This window comes from Aquila chrysaetos, chromosome 19 (assembly GCF_900496995.4).
Source record: "Aquila chrysaetos chrysaetos chromosome 19, bAquChr1.4, whole genome shotgun sequence".
In the NCBI taxonomy this organism is placed as follows: Eukaryota; Metazoa; Chordata; class Aves; order Accipitriformes; family Accipitridae; genus Aquila; species Aquila chrysaetos.
This window is the reverse complement of record NC_044022.1, coordinates 20,421,444-20,434,598: the sequence shown is the minus strand read 5'-3', so window position 1 is coordinate 20,434,598 and position 13,155 is coordinate 20,421,444. Positions and strand designations below refer to the sequence as shown.

At 37.8% G+C, this 13,155-nt stretch overlaps 1 protein-coding gene across 35 annotated transcripts in view; it reads left to right on the top strand.

Annotated features, from left to right (window-relative positions):
* Positions 1–13,155, top strand: part of DLG2 (discs large MAGUK scaffold protein 2) — a 1,026,767-nt gene that overhangs the window by 750,648 nt on the left and 262,964 nt on the right. For 31 of the 35 annotated variants that reach the window (XM_030042410.1, XM_030042403.1, XM_030042402.1 and 28 more), the window contains one exon: positions 3,378–3,533. The exons of the other annotated variants lie outside the window; for them this stretch is intronic. In XM_030042410.1, coding sequence (XP_029898270.1) covers positions 3,378–3,533 — 156 coding nt within the window. The remainder of the gene's footprint in view (positions 1–3,377; positions 3,534–13,155) is intronic. 35 annotated transcript variants of the gene reach the window in all.

The following is a 13,155-nucleotide window of genomic DNA, read 5'->3' as shown; positions in this document are numbered from 1 at the left end:
AGGTGACCTTGACTGTATTTTTTCGGAATGGCACATTAGAAACTATTTCTAAATAGCATTCTCCTTATCCCATGCTTTGAGAGAAGACAACCTGTCTCTGTCAGAGCACTGGAGAAGAAGATATGCGATACAGGATTTATCAGGTGGGCTGATCCCATTAGATAGAAGTTCTTTCTTCTTCTTCCAGTGAGGAGAAATATAAATGACAAGAGAAAATGCTGCATTAGAAGAATCATTTAATAAAGCTGGGTGATCTTCATAATTATCTTTTTTTGGGGGGGATGGGGGTGTCTTCCAAAGTAGGTAGGTATTATTGTAGCTAAGTACTAGTTTGCCATAGAGAAGGTGAAGAGTCAGGAGGATATTTGAAGACAAGTCTGTTGCAGCAAGTATCTCATACTACTTTTAAGGATTACTAGTCTACGTGAAGCACAGTTTGTATGACCAGGACAGTGGTCTGCCCAGTATGTTTTAATCATTCTCCTCCTTTCCATTTTTTATCCCAACTTTCAATCATTTTTACACTACTTAGTTTATATTTACTAAATACTAAATCAAATTGAGAGATAAAATAAGTTTATACTGATCTGAGCTGGACCCTTGATGTTACATACTGCTTATTTTTCAAGTTCTTGCTTTTCCTGTGCCAATAAAATGTGCAGCCAGGGCCCAGCTATGCAATTGGCAGTATTAGCATATGCCTCTGAGTAGTATGAAGGTATCTAAAGAACCAGTTCAGTCCATGATCTTAATGACCTTGAAGAATGGCATCTGATGGTAAATAGGTGGCTGTGATGATCTCAGACCACTTCATAGGCCTTACCAGAAGTGCACTCATAACTGGAATTAGCTGACACCCTGAATCCTATTCTAAGCAAAAAGTCTAAGCTTTAAAATGATAAGAAGTTTGAATTCCTTTTCTTAACCTTAAGTCCTCTCTCTTCAGCTCAATTACAGAGGGTATGTTATTAGCTAGGTCACAGTATCACTTATATAAATATCAATGAGTAGAGGACTTTATACATCAGTACGGTGACTTCTAATTTTCTGTTATCTTACCATTCAGCAAGACTGAAAGGAGTGAAAAATACTAAAAGTTTTAAAATTTGCTGGGCTTCACAAGACATTTTTTTAGGGCTCTGTGTTTATATTTGAAGGACTAATTTGGTCTCAATATGTAGGTAGATGTTGAATGTTTACCTTCATTTTGCTTTTGGAAGCAGTTTGTAACTGTCAATTAGCAGAGCAATCCCTTGTATCTATCCATCTCTGTGGCATGATTTGTGTCTCAGCACAAGGTTGGATGGTCACTCACTGATGACTCAGTGTAGTTTGAGCATTCACAATATATCCAAGGGGTAGCGACATTCTCATGTCATCTACCGCTCAGAGAAGACAAGTAACTTGAATACAGGAAGAGAGCAAGTTATTTATGGACTGGTTAGTGTTTTAAGCTATGGAGAAATCTACGGTTTTTATTCATCTTCCTGCACTGGGGCAATATTTCTTCAATTTTCATAGTAGGTATCATTTATATTTGATATTTGTACTTGTTCTTTAATATACTGCCTAAAAGCAAAAGAGATTTCTGAGGCAATATAAGGCAGTATTGGTCTAAAGTAAAATAATAGAAGTGGTTTTTTCCTCTGGATTTTTTATATTGAAAGCAGCAATTGATTCAGTAAATAAATTATTAAATCCAACCCTCTGAAACAAGTGTGAAATATGCTGATAGAAAAGAATTGCTACCTTAAACATTTTTAAAGAGATTTTACTAAATGCTTGACAGAATGCTTTATAACCAAATGAGTGACAGCTTTGCTATTTTGATATTTGGTAATCTTAAATCGCCATTTTTTTAACTGTAAAGTTTTCCCTGGGAAAGTCAGGCACAGAGAGTTCTCAAATCACGTGTCAGATTGCTATGAATAATGTTATTGGCATTGAGTGAGACCAATTTTTAAGTAAAGCAGCTACTCCTTTTCCCCCAAAGGACAAAACCAGAAGCTAACAACAAAGGAAAATATGTTCTCTGTATCTGCCAGTGCATCCACGACCGTAATAAATTCTGGTACCTGTGAAAGTCACAGCAAAAACCACACCCATGTGAGGCACAGTGCAGCCAGAAGAACAAGAAGAGTTCATTAACTGCTTGGCCTCTTGATATTTTCAGGCTTCTGAAATAAGATTTTCATCTAGCTAATACTATATTGCTGTGATTAAAGAAGGTGGCATACCCTGGATCCTCTGGCAGAAGTAAGGATATGACAGCAATTGTATCTTGGCACTCTTTAGAACAGAAACTTCAGGAAATTATGAGTCAAGTTTCACTCTGCCAGTAGGCCCAGAGGTATCTGCTGTGGCCAATGCAGTAGTTGGAGAAGTTGCACGATAGGAAAGGTACTATGTGGTGCACTTTTTTGAAAACTGTTTGCTGGTTGTCTCCTGTGGATCCCTGGCCGGTTGGTACTAAAGGCTGCATCCCCTTCTCCCCTCTCCCCAGGCGGCTCCCTGGGAGCTTTGTGGTAAGTATTGCCTCTCCCAAGCGGTTGGCCTCTAGGCAGCAGGAGAGAAATGCTAGGTGACCTGTGAGCGTCGGTTTTAGGATCTTATTCTTCATACCTAGCTTCGCAGACTGCTGTCTGTAATTTGGAGCAGCAGTGCAAGTGCGATTGCAGTAGCCTTGTCAACAAGGTTAACTGTTTGAGATGTGGTCTGCATAATCAGATTTTGAAGGTTGAACCTGAAATGAGAGCAAAGAACTCTTGAAATGAAATGAATTGCCTGCCAATGAGATGAATTGCTTACACAGTTTGTTACCATCAGTGTTATTGCAGGATATTGCTCACTTTGACCACAGCTGTACTTGCAAAGCCCCAGCTCTTCGGGGCAGGAGTACGTTGTATTAACAAGTGATATGTATGTCGTTGTTATCTTAAAATTAATGGGTAAAAAATACCTCTTTTCAGGTAATAAGCATCATATTTTCTTCTATGCAACACTCAAAATTAAGTTCACAGAAAGCTGTGCAGGAGTAATGTTGTTAGATTAAAAAAAAGAAAGCAGAGTATGTGGGAAAATTCATCGCTGAACTTCAGAGATAAGATATTCCTTTTCAGTGCCACACTTCCCATAAGCCAGTTTTATGGCCCACTTACGTTGTGTATATCTTTATATGCAGTTGCTTGTATGCCGTAATACTGTGTTATCAAATTCTAATGTTTCCTTTAACAGCACACTTTACTTGTCAGGAAAACCCTACTGAAAAGGTCTTGCCAGATTTGCTATGCATGCTTTTAAAATGATTGCTGTGTTTTCTCTATATCCTCAGCCACTAATACGCACCTGATCTTTTACTCTTGTCTCTGTATCACCAGGCCTCCTGAACCTGTTTACAGCACTGTGAACAAACTGTGTGATAAACCACCTTCTCCTAGGCACTATTCCCCTGTCGAGTGTGACAAAAGCTTCCTTCTTACAGCTCCCTATCCCCACTACCACGTAGGCCTGCTCCCTGACTCTGAGATCACCAGGTACTGCATGCGCTTCTTCCTCACCTCCTTCGTTAGAGTGCATGATCATCACTGGATTTATCTCATAGTTTGCATCTTCACCATAGATCTTCTTTTTCTACAGCTTGTGCTTGTTTTTAACCATGCTTTCACATCTGCACCGCTGGAAGATATATGCTATCTCGGTATATAATTTCGGTCATCCAAAATCCAGTGATGAACACAGGCAATGTTTTGATCCATTGGAATGGTGCTCTAAAATAGGTTACATAATATGTATCACATTTTACAACTGAATTCAGAATTTGTTTCTCTGTGAGTACAGAAAGTGACTAAGACTTCACTGAAAGCTGTAGTAATTTGGTTTGATTCAGTCATTTTATTTCTGTGTTGTGCATACTTTGTTCACTGACCATCTTTGGGTTTATAGGGTGGCTGCCTAAGCCATTCAGAAGAAATTGAGCAAAAAATAATCACCTCCCTCACCAAGCTGTGGTTGAGAATACATCTAAAATTTAGCATTCCCTAGGCTAGCTGTGCTCCAAGAGGACAGTTAGTAAAACCTAAAATGATGAACATTTCCACAACTGAAGTAACGGAATACATTTCTATAAAATATTGTCAGTGATTGCCTCCTGAGAAATATTTAATAAAGAAAAACATACTATCCAAAAATGTATGCTAGTATAACCCAGCTGTTATTCTGTAGTCTAATAGGTTAGTAGTAAACTATTTGCAAACAAGACTTGGGAGATAGAGGAGGAGCTCGGCACAAGTTTTCAAGAAGATGTTAAGTGCTTCCTTTGTCAGGAAAAAACTATCATCTTTCTTTTATATTCTAGAGTAGAAGAAAAATAATTGTATTTGGAGCTTTGATCATAGACATTTTCTACAGAAAACAGTTTTCAAAGAAAAGAGTAATGTGGGAAGAGAGGAACAGAAGTGTGTAAGTGGAAAGTAAAATGGTAAATTAATGTAAGATACAATAACAGGAAAGATACCCCAGGGATTAGAAAAACAGCTGTGAAAGGCATTGCAGTGCTATGAAATAAAAAGCTAAATTAAAAAAGCAATAAGACAAATACTAGTGAAGAATGCAACAGATGTGGTAAGACCATGCAGAAGCTGTTAGTTTATTAGAATGAAAACAGGGTAGCTTCTAGAATTTGTAAAAAGATGCTTAATCACTGGACAAAGTGATTAGTCAAGCTGTTCAGGCCAGTGCAAGTTTGGGTGAAAATCATTGATAAGGGCAATGTTTTATAAAGGTATAAATAACTCCACAAGGACACCGGGCACTAACAGATCTATCCACAATATTTTAATTTCTCTGCAAACATTATCTCAAAGGAAATAACTAGCCAAAAAGTAGTAAAATGACTTCAGGTCTTTAGGTACAGTGTACACGAGTAGTTTATCTGTAAGCATCACAGTGTTTCTGGGTGTTTAGAGCCAGACAACAGAAGAGATCATTATAAAAAGTCTCTTACTTTTAAAATGGTCCCTTTAGAAAGGAAGGGATCAACTTGAACTAGAAAGTTGAACAAGCAGGTTCTAGGGGGCCATGGAGTTGTGTATTGGGAGCACTGAGGATCAGATTGTGGCTTGCTAACTGTAGAGAGATGCAATTCATTGCTAAGTGGTCGATCTCTACAGACGTGACTGTGAGGACTATGGAGATAGGTGGGGGAAAAGGGTGAATCTGTTAAGGCTAATTGCTGCAGACCAGATACTCAGATGCCAAAAATCAGTGGAGCCCTGGAGAGCTCATAGAACAAGGCCATTTTGCCGCCTGAAGGTATAATTCTCTACATCCTTTTGCTTTATTGTATGATTGATTGAATACTTGGTCATCAGATATTTGATGACCTGACATCAGGACTTAAAAAGCTGGGGTTTGTTCTACTGACTGTCAGTTAACACTTCTCTTTAAGAACAAGGTTTGATTTCTCTTCATTCTACTTTGATGTAAAATTAAGCTCTAGTCCCTGTATATTTAATCAGTTTGTTTATTTCAACAGTCCAACAAAAAAACTGCAAAAAGAACACAAAAATGAGAAAAGACACAACTCACCGTTAAATGCTCTGCACTATGCTCTGCTACATGCTGTGGTAGAGGCAACTGATTGCTATAATTTATACTTCCTTCCCACTGTGAAATAACATTCAGATGGAAAATATGACAGTTTTCGATGTTCTCAAATACTGTCATCTTTTCCACAGGACTCTTTGAATAGTTGACTGTGGAAGAAGACATTTGAAATAATATTTTACCAAATGCCTTTGGTGAGGAAAGTGACAGCTTTACAACATATGATCTGTTTTCCAAATGGACTCAGTATTCACAGCTGGAGAACAGATTTTAGAAAAGTGTTTACCCCATTTTAACCCTAATCCAAGTGGCTATTTTTACAGAAGTGTTCATTGTACGCAGCCCTAAATTTCACAAAGGTGATGTGTCTCAGGGCTGTATTGTGTTGAATATTTGGAAGAATTAATCCATAAGAAGACCTTGTTTTAAATCCGTGGCTGTGATACCACCATCTCTATTGGAAGTTGTACTACAAAAAAATCTTCCAAATATTGACCAGGTATTTCAAAAGGTCTCCCTTTACTCACCTGAATTCCTCAAAGCCCTATTCTTCCACATTATACACTCTCATGGTCTCTAGTCAAATAAAAAAGATATCTCCCTGTCTTTCTGCAGGCTTCCTAGAAAGAGTGTTTCATCAGAATTGTCAGCCTCAGGTTTGGGAGGAAGGGACAGGGATTATTTGCTTGTTTTGGTAACTGCAGTCGTTGTTGTATCTCAGTGCTCCAGTATTGAGAATCTGCTGAGGAACTGCAAGAAATTTGGTTTGACAAACAACTCTTCCAGAGGAAGAGGAACATGATGCCATGTTCTCCCAATTGAAATGCTTGTAAGCCAGCCAACGCCTTTCAAATTACTGCTCCAGATAATTTGTCAGCTACTCCTAGGATGATTGTTTTGTCAAGGCTCATTAACTTAATAGGCAAAGAGAATTCATAGGCCAAAGCCTTACTTGTCTATAATAAATTCAAGTTTATAACCCTTGCTTTTATGGTGGCCTGTCTTAGCTCCTGTGAGATTTGGAGGTCTAGAACAGTATACTCCCATTTTAGGATAAAAATAATTTGGTTTTTGATCGAATTATCAGTTCATGTGAACTGGTATTAACAGGACTATGTCAATGTGTAACAACTGAAAATCTGTCCCATTGAAGGCAGGAGTAGAGAGAGAATTTTGGAGTAGTAAGTTTTCCTTTGAGAGCACCACTTGGGAATGGAAGCAGAGTATTCCCATTCTGGCCTCTATCATTATTGACAATTATGTCTACAATTAGAAGATTATTGGCAGCGAAAGGAAATCACAGCTCATAGATGTAACACTCTTTCTACAAGCACGAGACTTTGTTTCCGCATTATGTAACACAAAATGTTGTGTTCTCAGTCTTTGCACTGAGAACTTCGTTACATACACCACTACATAGACACACTTAAAAAATGCTTCAGTTTTGCCCAGAACTAACTTCTCTGTCTTCACTGAAATCTTTCTGGCACTCTAGTTGCCAGCATAGCTTTTGCTAAAGGGCAGCCCTGATGTTGGTTTGTGTAATTATTTTTTTTTCCCATCAGTATTTGCTTTTCTCTTAAGCCTTTGATCATGTGATTGCATCAATATTTTTGAATACATCTAGGGGAAGGAACTAAGGGTAGGGTTTCGAACCTTGTAGTCATGGAAGAAAAGCTTGGGAACATGACTCCTCCAAAGAAAATAAAAATAAGTGAAAAGTTTGTTCATGTTTAGTCTAAACTTGCAGATCCTTCTTATGGTGCTTGGGTGCCTGGATTGAAAGTATTTGGCTTGCTTTTTAAATCAAGATTAGTTTCTTGAAGCCAGCCCTGGTTCTGGCTGACACTGTGATCTGCAGTCTTAGGCAAGGTAGTTAATGATTTTGTGCTTTGTTTCCCAGCCTCTAAAGAAGTTTAGCAATGATCTCATAGAGCTTCTTTGAAAACTAATTCTGTCTGAGACAATAGCATCCTATTACTAATGGCAATTTGTGTTATTGTTTAATAACATAAAAGTGATTTTAAGGTATTTGATGAATTGGATTAATGACATCAGTTCTTCGGACCACCACTACTTTCTCACCGATGGGGATTAGGGAGAGAAGGTAATACTGGCACAGGGCTCTAGAGCAGAGTCTTTTGCAGAAAACAGCATGCCATTTGCGTAGGTATTCAAGGGTAACTGAGCATTGTGTAACAATAAAGAACTACACTAATAAAAGCGTGCTGAAATATATGCAGGACATATGGGTAAAGAGACTATAATGTCCAGAATCTTAATGATGAATGTGTGATGCTACTTCCAATGTGTGGCTGAATTCCCACAGCCTCCATGTAAGCACAGGAGGGTCACAACATTCCAGCAGCCTCCGCAGTCAGACTAGTGTACGTCCGCAAGGCTACGCGAGCAACTGCTTGCGGTCACCTCATTTAACTGTAGGGATCCCTGGGATCCCTCCGTAAGGCCGTGAAGTGACAGCTGAGAAGGTGCTGATCGCTTTTCACTGATCCTAGCAGAAAGTTAAGGTAACTGCGCCTGAAAAAAGAGTGAACGGTGGGCCTCTGGTACTCATTGGTATAGGGTCCTTTCTCATTTGATAATATCTCTGCAGCCTTTTTCTTCACAACAGCCTACTGGGAGCGAGCTTATTGTCAAAATGATGCATATAACTGTACTTGTGTGTGGCTGCCTTCCAGGGAGGCTCTTGTCATCTTTATTGAAATTCACATTGTACAGGAGTACTCATCATCCCCTTTTCAATCCCATGTGTTTAATATAGGAATTATATCTCCCAAAACACATCTATCCGTATTTTGAGTTTTTTGAAATGCCTGGCAACCTGAAAATGGGACCTATCAAACAAGCAGTAAAAAGCAATGATATTATGAAATTGAGTCTTCAACTTGCCCCACATAAACACAACCACCTTTCTTGAATTTCAAATGAACGTTCACTGTTTAGTTGTATTCATTGACTTATTTTTTGTGAACATTTCAAATAATAATTACAAAATTGGAAATTAGTCTGGTTTGGGCAAATGGGTTTAAATACTTAAATATTTAAAATCAGAATTGGAGCAGATTTGTGCTTTTTCCTATTTTAACATCTTGGAATCAACTTATGGACTGATCTGCATGTCACACAATTCAGCCACAGACAGCGAGCTTATATATGGTGAACTAGTGCTACTAAATAGCACTACTTAAAGACAGTGGAAGGGAATGAGTATGCAATTCTTTCTGTGGATTTTTGAACAGCAAAATAGGCAATACTGAGGTTCAACTTATTCAGTGTCAATGGAAAAAAATTAATCCTATAGTCACAAAAAAAAACATCTTTAGAAAATAAAAGATACCTGGTTAAAATAACTCTTGATAAAGTAGCTCCCTAAAACCATAAGGTGGCATTTTAAAAACTGAACACCGTGACTTTTTGTTTTGAGAAGTGACTTTAAGGCATATCTATACACAGATTTAGGCATTCAGAGGCACAAAACATATAGCAAGCCCTAAGCAATTTAAGAGCTTAAACTGGTCATCACAGAGGCTGGCTTGGGCACTGATGTTCATACTGGTGGGAATTGAAGCATCCTGTTATTGCTGATTTCAGTGAGAATTAGGTATGTAAGTGCTATGGCCTTCACTCCCTAAACAACATCTTTAGCAATTCAAGTACTTTAACTCTGGCACCCAGACCTTTCTAAAAATAAGCTTGGAGACCTTGACTCACACTCAGGAACGCACATTGCAGTGGTTGACAAGATGCAGCCCAGATGTATGCAACCACATACCCACTATGCTTGACTGGGTTGTGCTGCTTCCGAAAGCAGCTCCAGAACTGCAATATTTTATAGTTACATATTATAAGGCAAAAAAAAAATCAGCATAAACTGTGTTGATTAACTGTCTACAACTCGAATACAACATCTCAATGTAGATTGTCCCTGCTTGTGAATCAGACTCCTGAGGCCTTTAAATTATTTAGGATCTTTTGGAAATGATACAAGTTAATTGTGGATTTTCCTTATCACTTTCAATTAACAAATTAAGAAGTCTTAACTGGAACAGTTTCCTATAATTTCATTTTAATCCTGACTCAAGTCTTCTCTTCAAGTAAATGATCCAGTCGTGTAACTGTTATAGTTAATGAAAGAAAAATGATGCTGCCTTTCAGCCTCAGCTTTCATGTTATTTTGCATGGATGAATCTCTGACTCTAATAAGCACAAACATTCCTATAGACTCTTCTATGCTCTTTCGTTTTTTTAATGAGGAGTCTTCAATTTTGGACACTTAATTAAAATTACTAGGAAGATGCACCTTTTAAAAACTCAGAGAAATGATTGCAGGAGAATCTTAACCTATAAAGGCATAAAATCTCTACAGTTCAAGTGTTTAATTATGTGAAGTTACAGAAGCCTTTCAGGTTAAGATGGGATGCTTCAGGTTAGAGCTGCTGGGCTTTATTTCCAGTTGTGCTGCTGATTAATTCTCTTTAGTTGAGCAAATCACTTAATTCTATTTGCTTTGCTTTACCTATCAGTAACATAATCTTCTTACCTAGTTATATTGAGAAGGATAACTAAAATCATTAAACAGAATAGAATAAAATTTTAAAAGGAGAAAAATTAAGGTGTTTGTTCTGTTCCATTATTTGGGAAATGTTTCGTATTTTTGGAATATATGGTTTGATTTTCAGAGATACTGTGCTTTCTTGTGCTACAGAGCCTCTTTTGTTCATATTCTGCACCCATGGAAATTAAACTCTATATTCTTAGCTCATAAAATGGACAGAAATATTAACTCAGTTTAGTTAAGTAGCAGTATGTTCTTTACTATGTCTTTAGAGAAGAAAAAAATACCAATTCTCAGTAAGAAAACATCTGTAAATCACTAGTATTAAAATTTCCCTGCTGTTATGATTACAAATAGAGCTACAGAGAGACATTTGGGAACAAAGGAAAGATGTCTCCTTCCTTTCCACGCCTATAAACAAGCTCTGAAATTCAGTCTCTAAGTCAGTCACAGAACACTCCCAAAGTATCGAATGCCAGTTCCTATGTCTGTTTTGGATTAATGGTGAAGACTGGAACCAGGAGACTAGAAAGGTATCAGGCATTTTTAACTGGTTCCTGCCTGAGGATTTTGGCCAGGGCAATCAGTCATCCAGTATGGGGAGGACAAGGTGGACCATGACCCTCAAAACCAAAGTTTTGCCTGATGTCTGCTTCAGAAGATACCATTCACCACCTAACACTGGCCACAGCAGTTACTGGCTAGATACAAGGCAGGGCCGATGCTTCAGATTAACTCATGAAAATCCAGTCAGTTCATAACTAAGTCCACACAATAACTTCGTTGTTTGAAACAGTAATTTCGGCGAGATGCAGTATACGTAAGCACCCGCTCAAACACCTTGTTCTGGTCTCTGAAAATCCCATTGAAACAGTTCTTCCAAAATGATAGAGCACTAAAACTCCAGGCATAATGTTGAAATGCTTCTGAGTGTTGGGAGAAATTTATACCCACATTTTTTAATATTGCTTCCATATCTGGTTCAAGTGTATTCAGAATAAATGACAAAAAAATTTGACAGAATGTGTCACTCTGCATAAGAGTGCTACAATAACAAGCTAATGGAGCCATTCACTGATTCAAATCTTGTCCACAGTGACAAAAGTTAATGACAATTATTACCTGACAACTGTCTAAAGGCCAATATGAGAAATGGGTTTGGAGATTTCAGTTTCATTCCTGTGGACAAGTTTCCACATCATAAAAATCATCACTCCATCTGTCACAGTAATTGCTAGACTCTTAGCTCATCAGAAAAACCAAGAATAGATTTAACCTGGAGAACAAATTACTCTTTTTACCCCGAGAGAGTTCTTTGAGCTTAGAAATAAAATATTACTGTGGAGACAGGGTAAATAAAGCCACCCTGTGGCTACCTATGCTGTACCTGTTGGGGGAATAATAATTTCCAGGGTTGTAGCTGCACATAAAAGAGCAAGAAACTTACTGGTTAGAGCAAAGAGCTAGGAACTGGGAAATTGGTCTGTACCACTGACAGTTTGTATGACCTTGGCAAATTAAGACTTTCCTTGAATTTTGTCCAATTGTGAAATACGTGATATGCATCCACAGACAACACCAGCAGCATTTGGAATTAAAAGATATTTCCAACAGGTGCAGGTATGCATGATTTTCTGCACTGCATAAAAAAGAGTGATCATTAGTACCAAGTGGACTGATAAGAAACATCATGGAAAGCAGGTGGGACCTCTAATTACAGCAGTGTAATTTGTCATGGAAATGCGAGAGAATTATAACAACAGTAATAACGAACCTTCCCTCAGCCCTTTGCTAGTCTTGTTTTACACTACAGTTATCCCACTGGAGTAACGTAGTGCTGACTCAGGCCCCCAGGTCATTTTGTGTTTAATTATCGCCATTTATTATTGTTGACATAAGCCCTATATGTAGATACTTGCAAATATGTCCGTTTCTGTTAGTTTTGCCAAGTCAAGTAAGGTCTGACTTTGAACAGGATATGTCTAAAAATACGCTTGTGATACAGAAATCAGGAGGTAGCACTCTGCTGAGTCTGTGCTAGGCCAATGGTACTGCAAGCCTATTTGCGGACGCTGCTGTGGAAGGTGTTGCAACGCTGAATGAGCAGTTTAAACTAGCTCCTCATCTCTTGTAGTTGCCGATTTCACAGCACTTCTTCTCCAAAAAGTATAAAATAGTATTTAATTGAATAGTCAGAAACACAGAAATATTAAGATTAAAAGAACCTCCTGATGTGATGGGATCCACCTCCTGGGTCTACTCTAAAATTTCTACATACGTTTGTTTTCCTTTTCAGATTTTTTTTCCCACTCTCAGAACGTACCTGTATGTTTATGGGTCAATGAGGATAATTATTTCCCATGGTAAAGGGAAAACTGATTTCAGTAGCCAAAGGCTAAAACAGTGGGATCAGATTCTTCCGCCATTTCTTTTTTTTTAAAAGGACTTACAACCATTGTTAGGAAAAGTGTAACCAAATGGATATATATTTCTCATGTTACTGCAGAAATATTTATTGATCAGTACTCATTACATTTCCTATTTCAAAAAAGCATTTGTTACTCTTTGAAAATATTGACTATATAATTGGAACCATCTGTTTGCAGAGACTTCAGTGTGCTACAAGTAATGATAAACATAACATCAAAACTTTAAGATGCTTATCTAAATTTGAGTTGGACCGAAAGTCTCAACGTAACTTTGGGAGGTTGTTGTACGTTGTTCCCTGATTCAGTCTGGCGATACAAATACTATAAAGGGGTTTATGAAAATGGGGAAAATAACAGAGAAGAAAACAGAAAATTGTGGGAAATTAAACTCCCCTTTACCTCCCTAGTACATTTATGTACATGTGTTACAGTTAGTGAGATGTTTTTAAATACCATCTGGGCTTTGAATAAATACCATCCTTATTTTAGGTTAAACGTTCATTTTGGTGTGGAGAGGACTGCTGAACTTTTTTTCTTATTCATTTA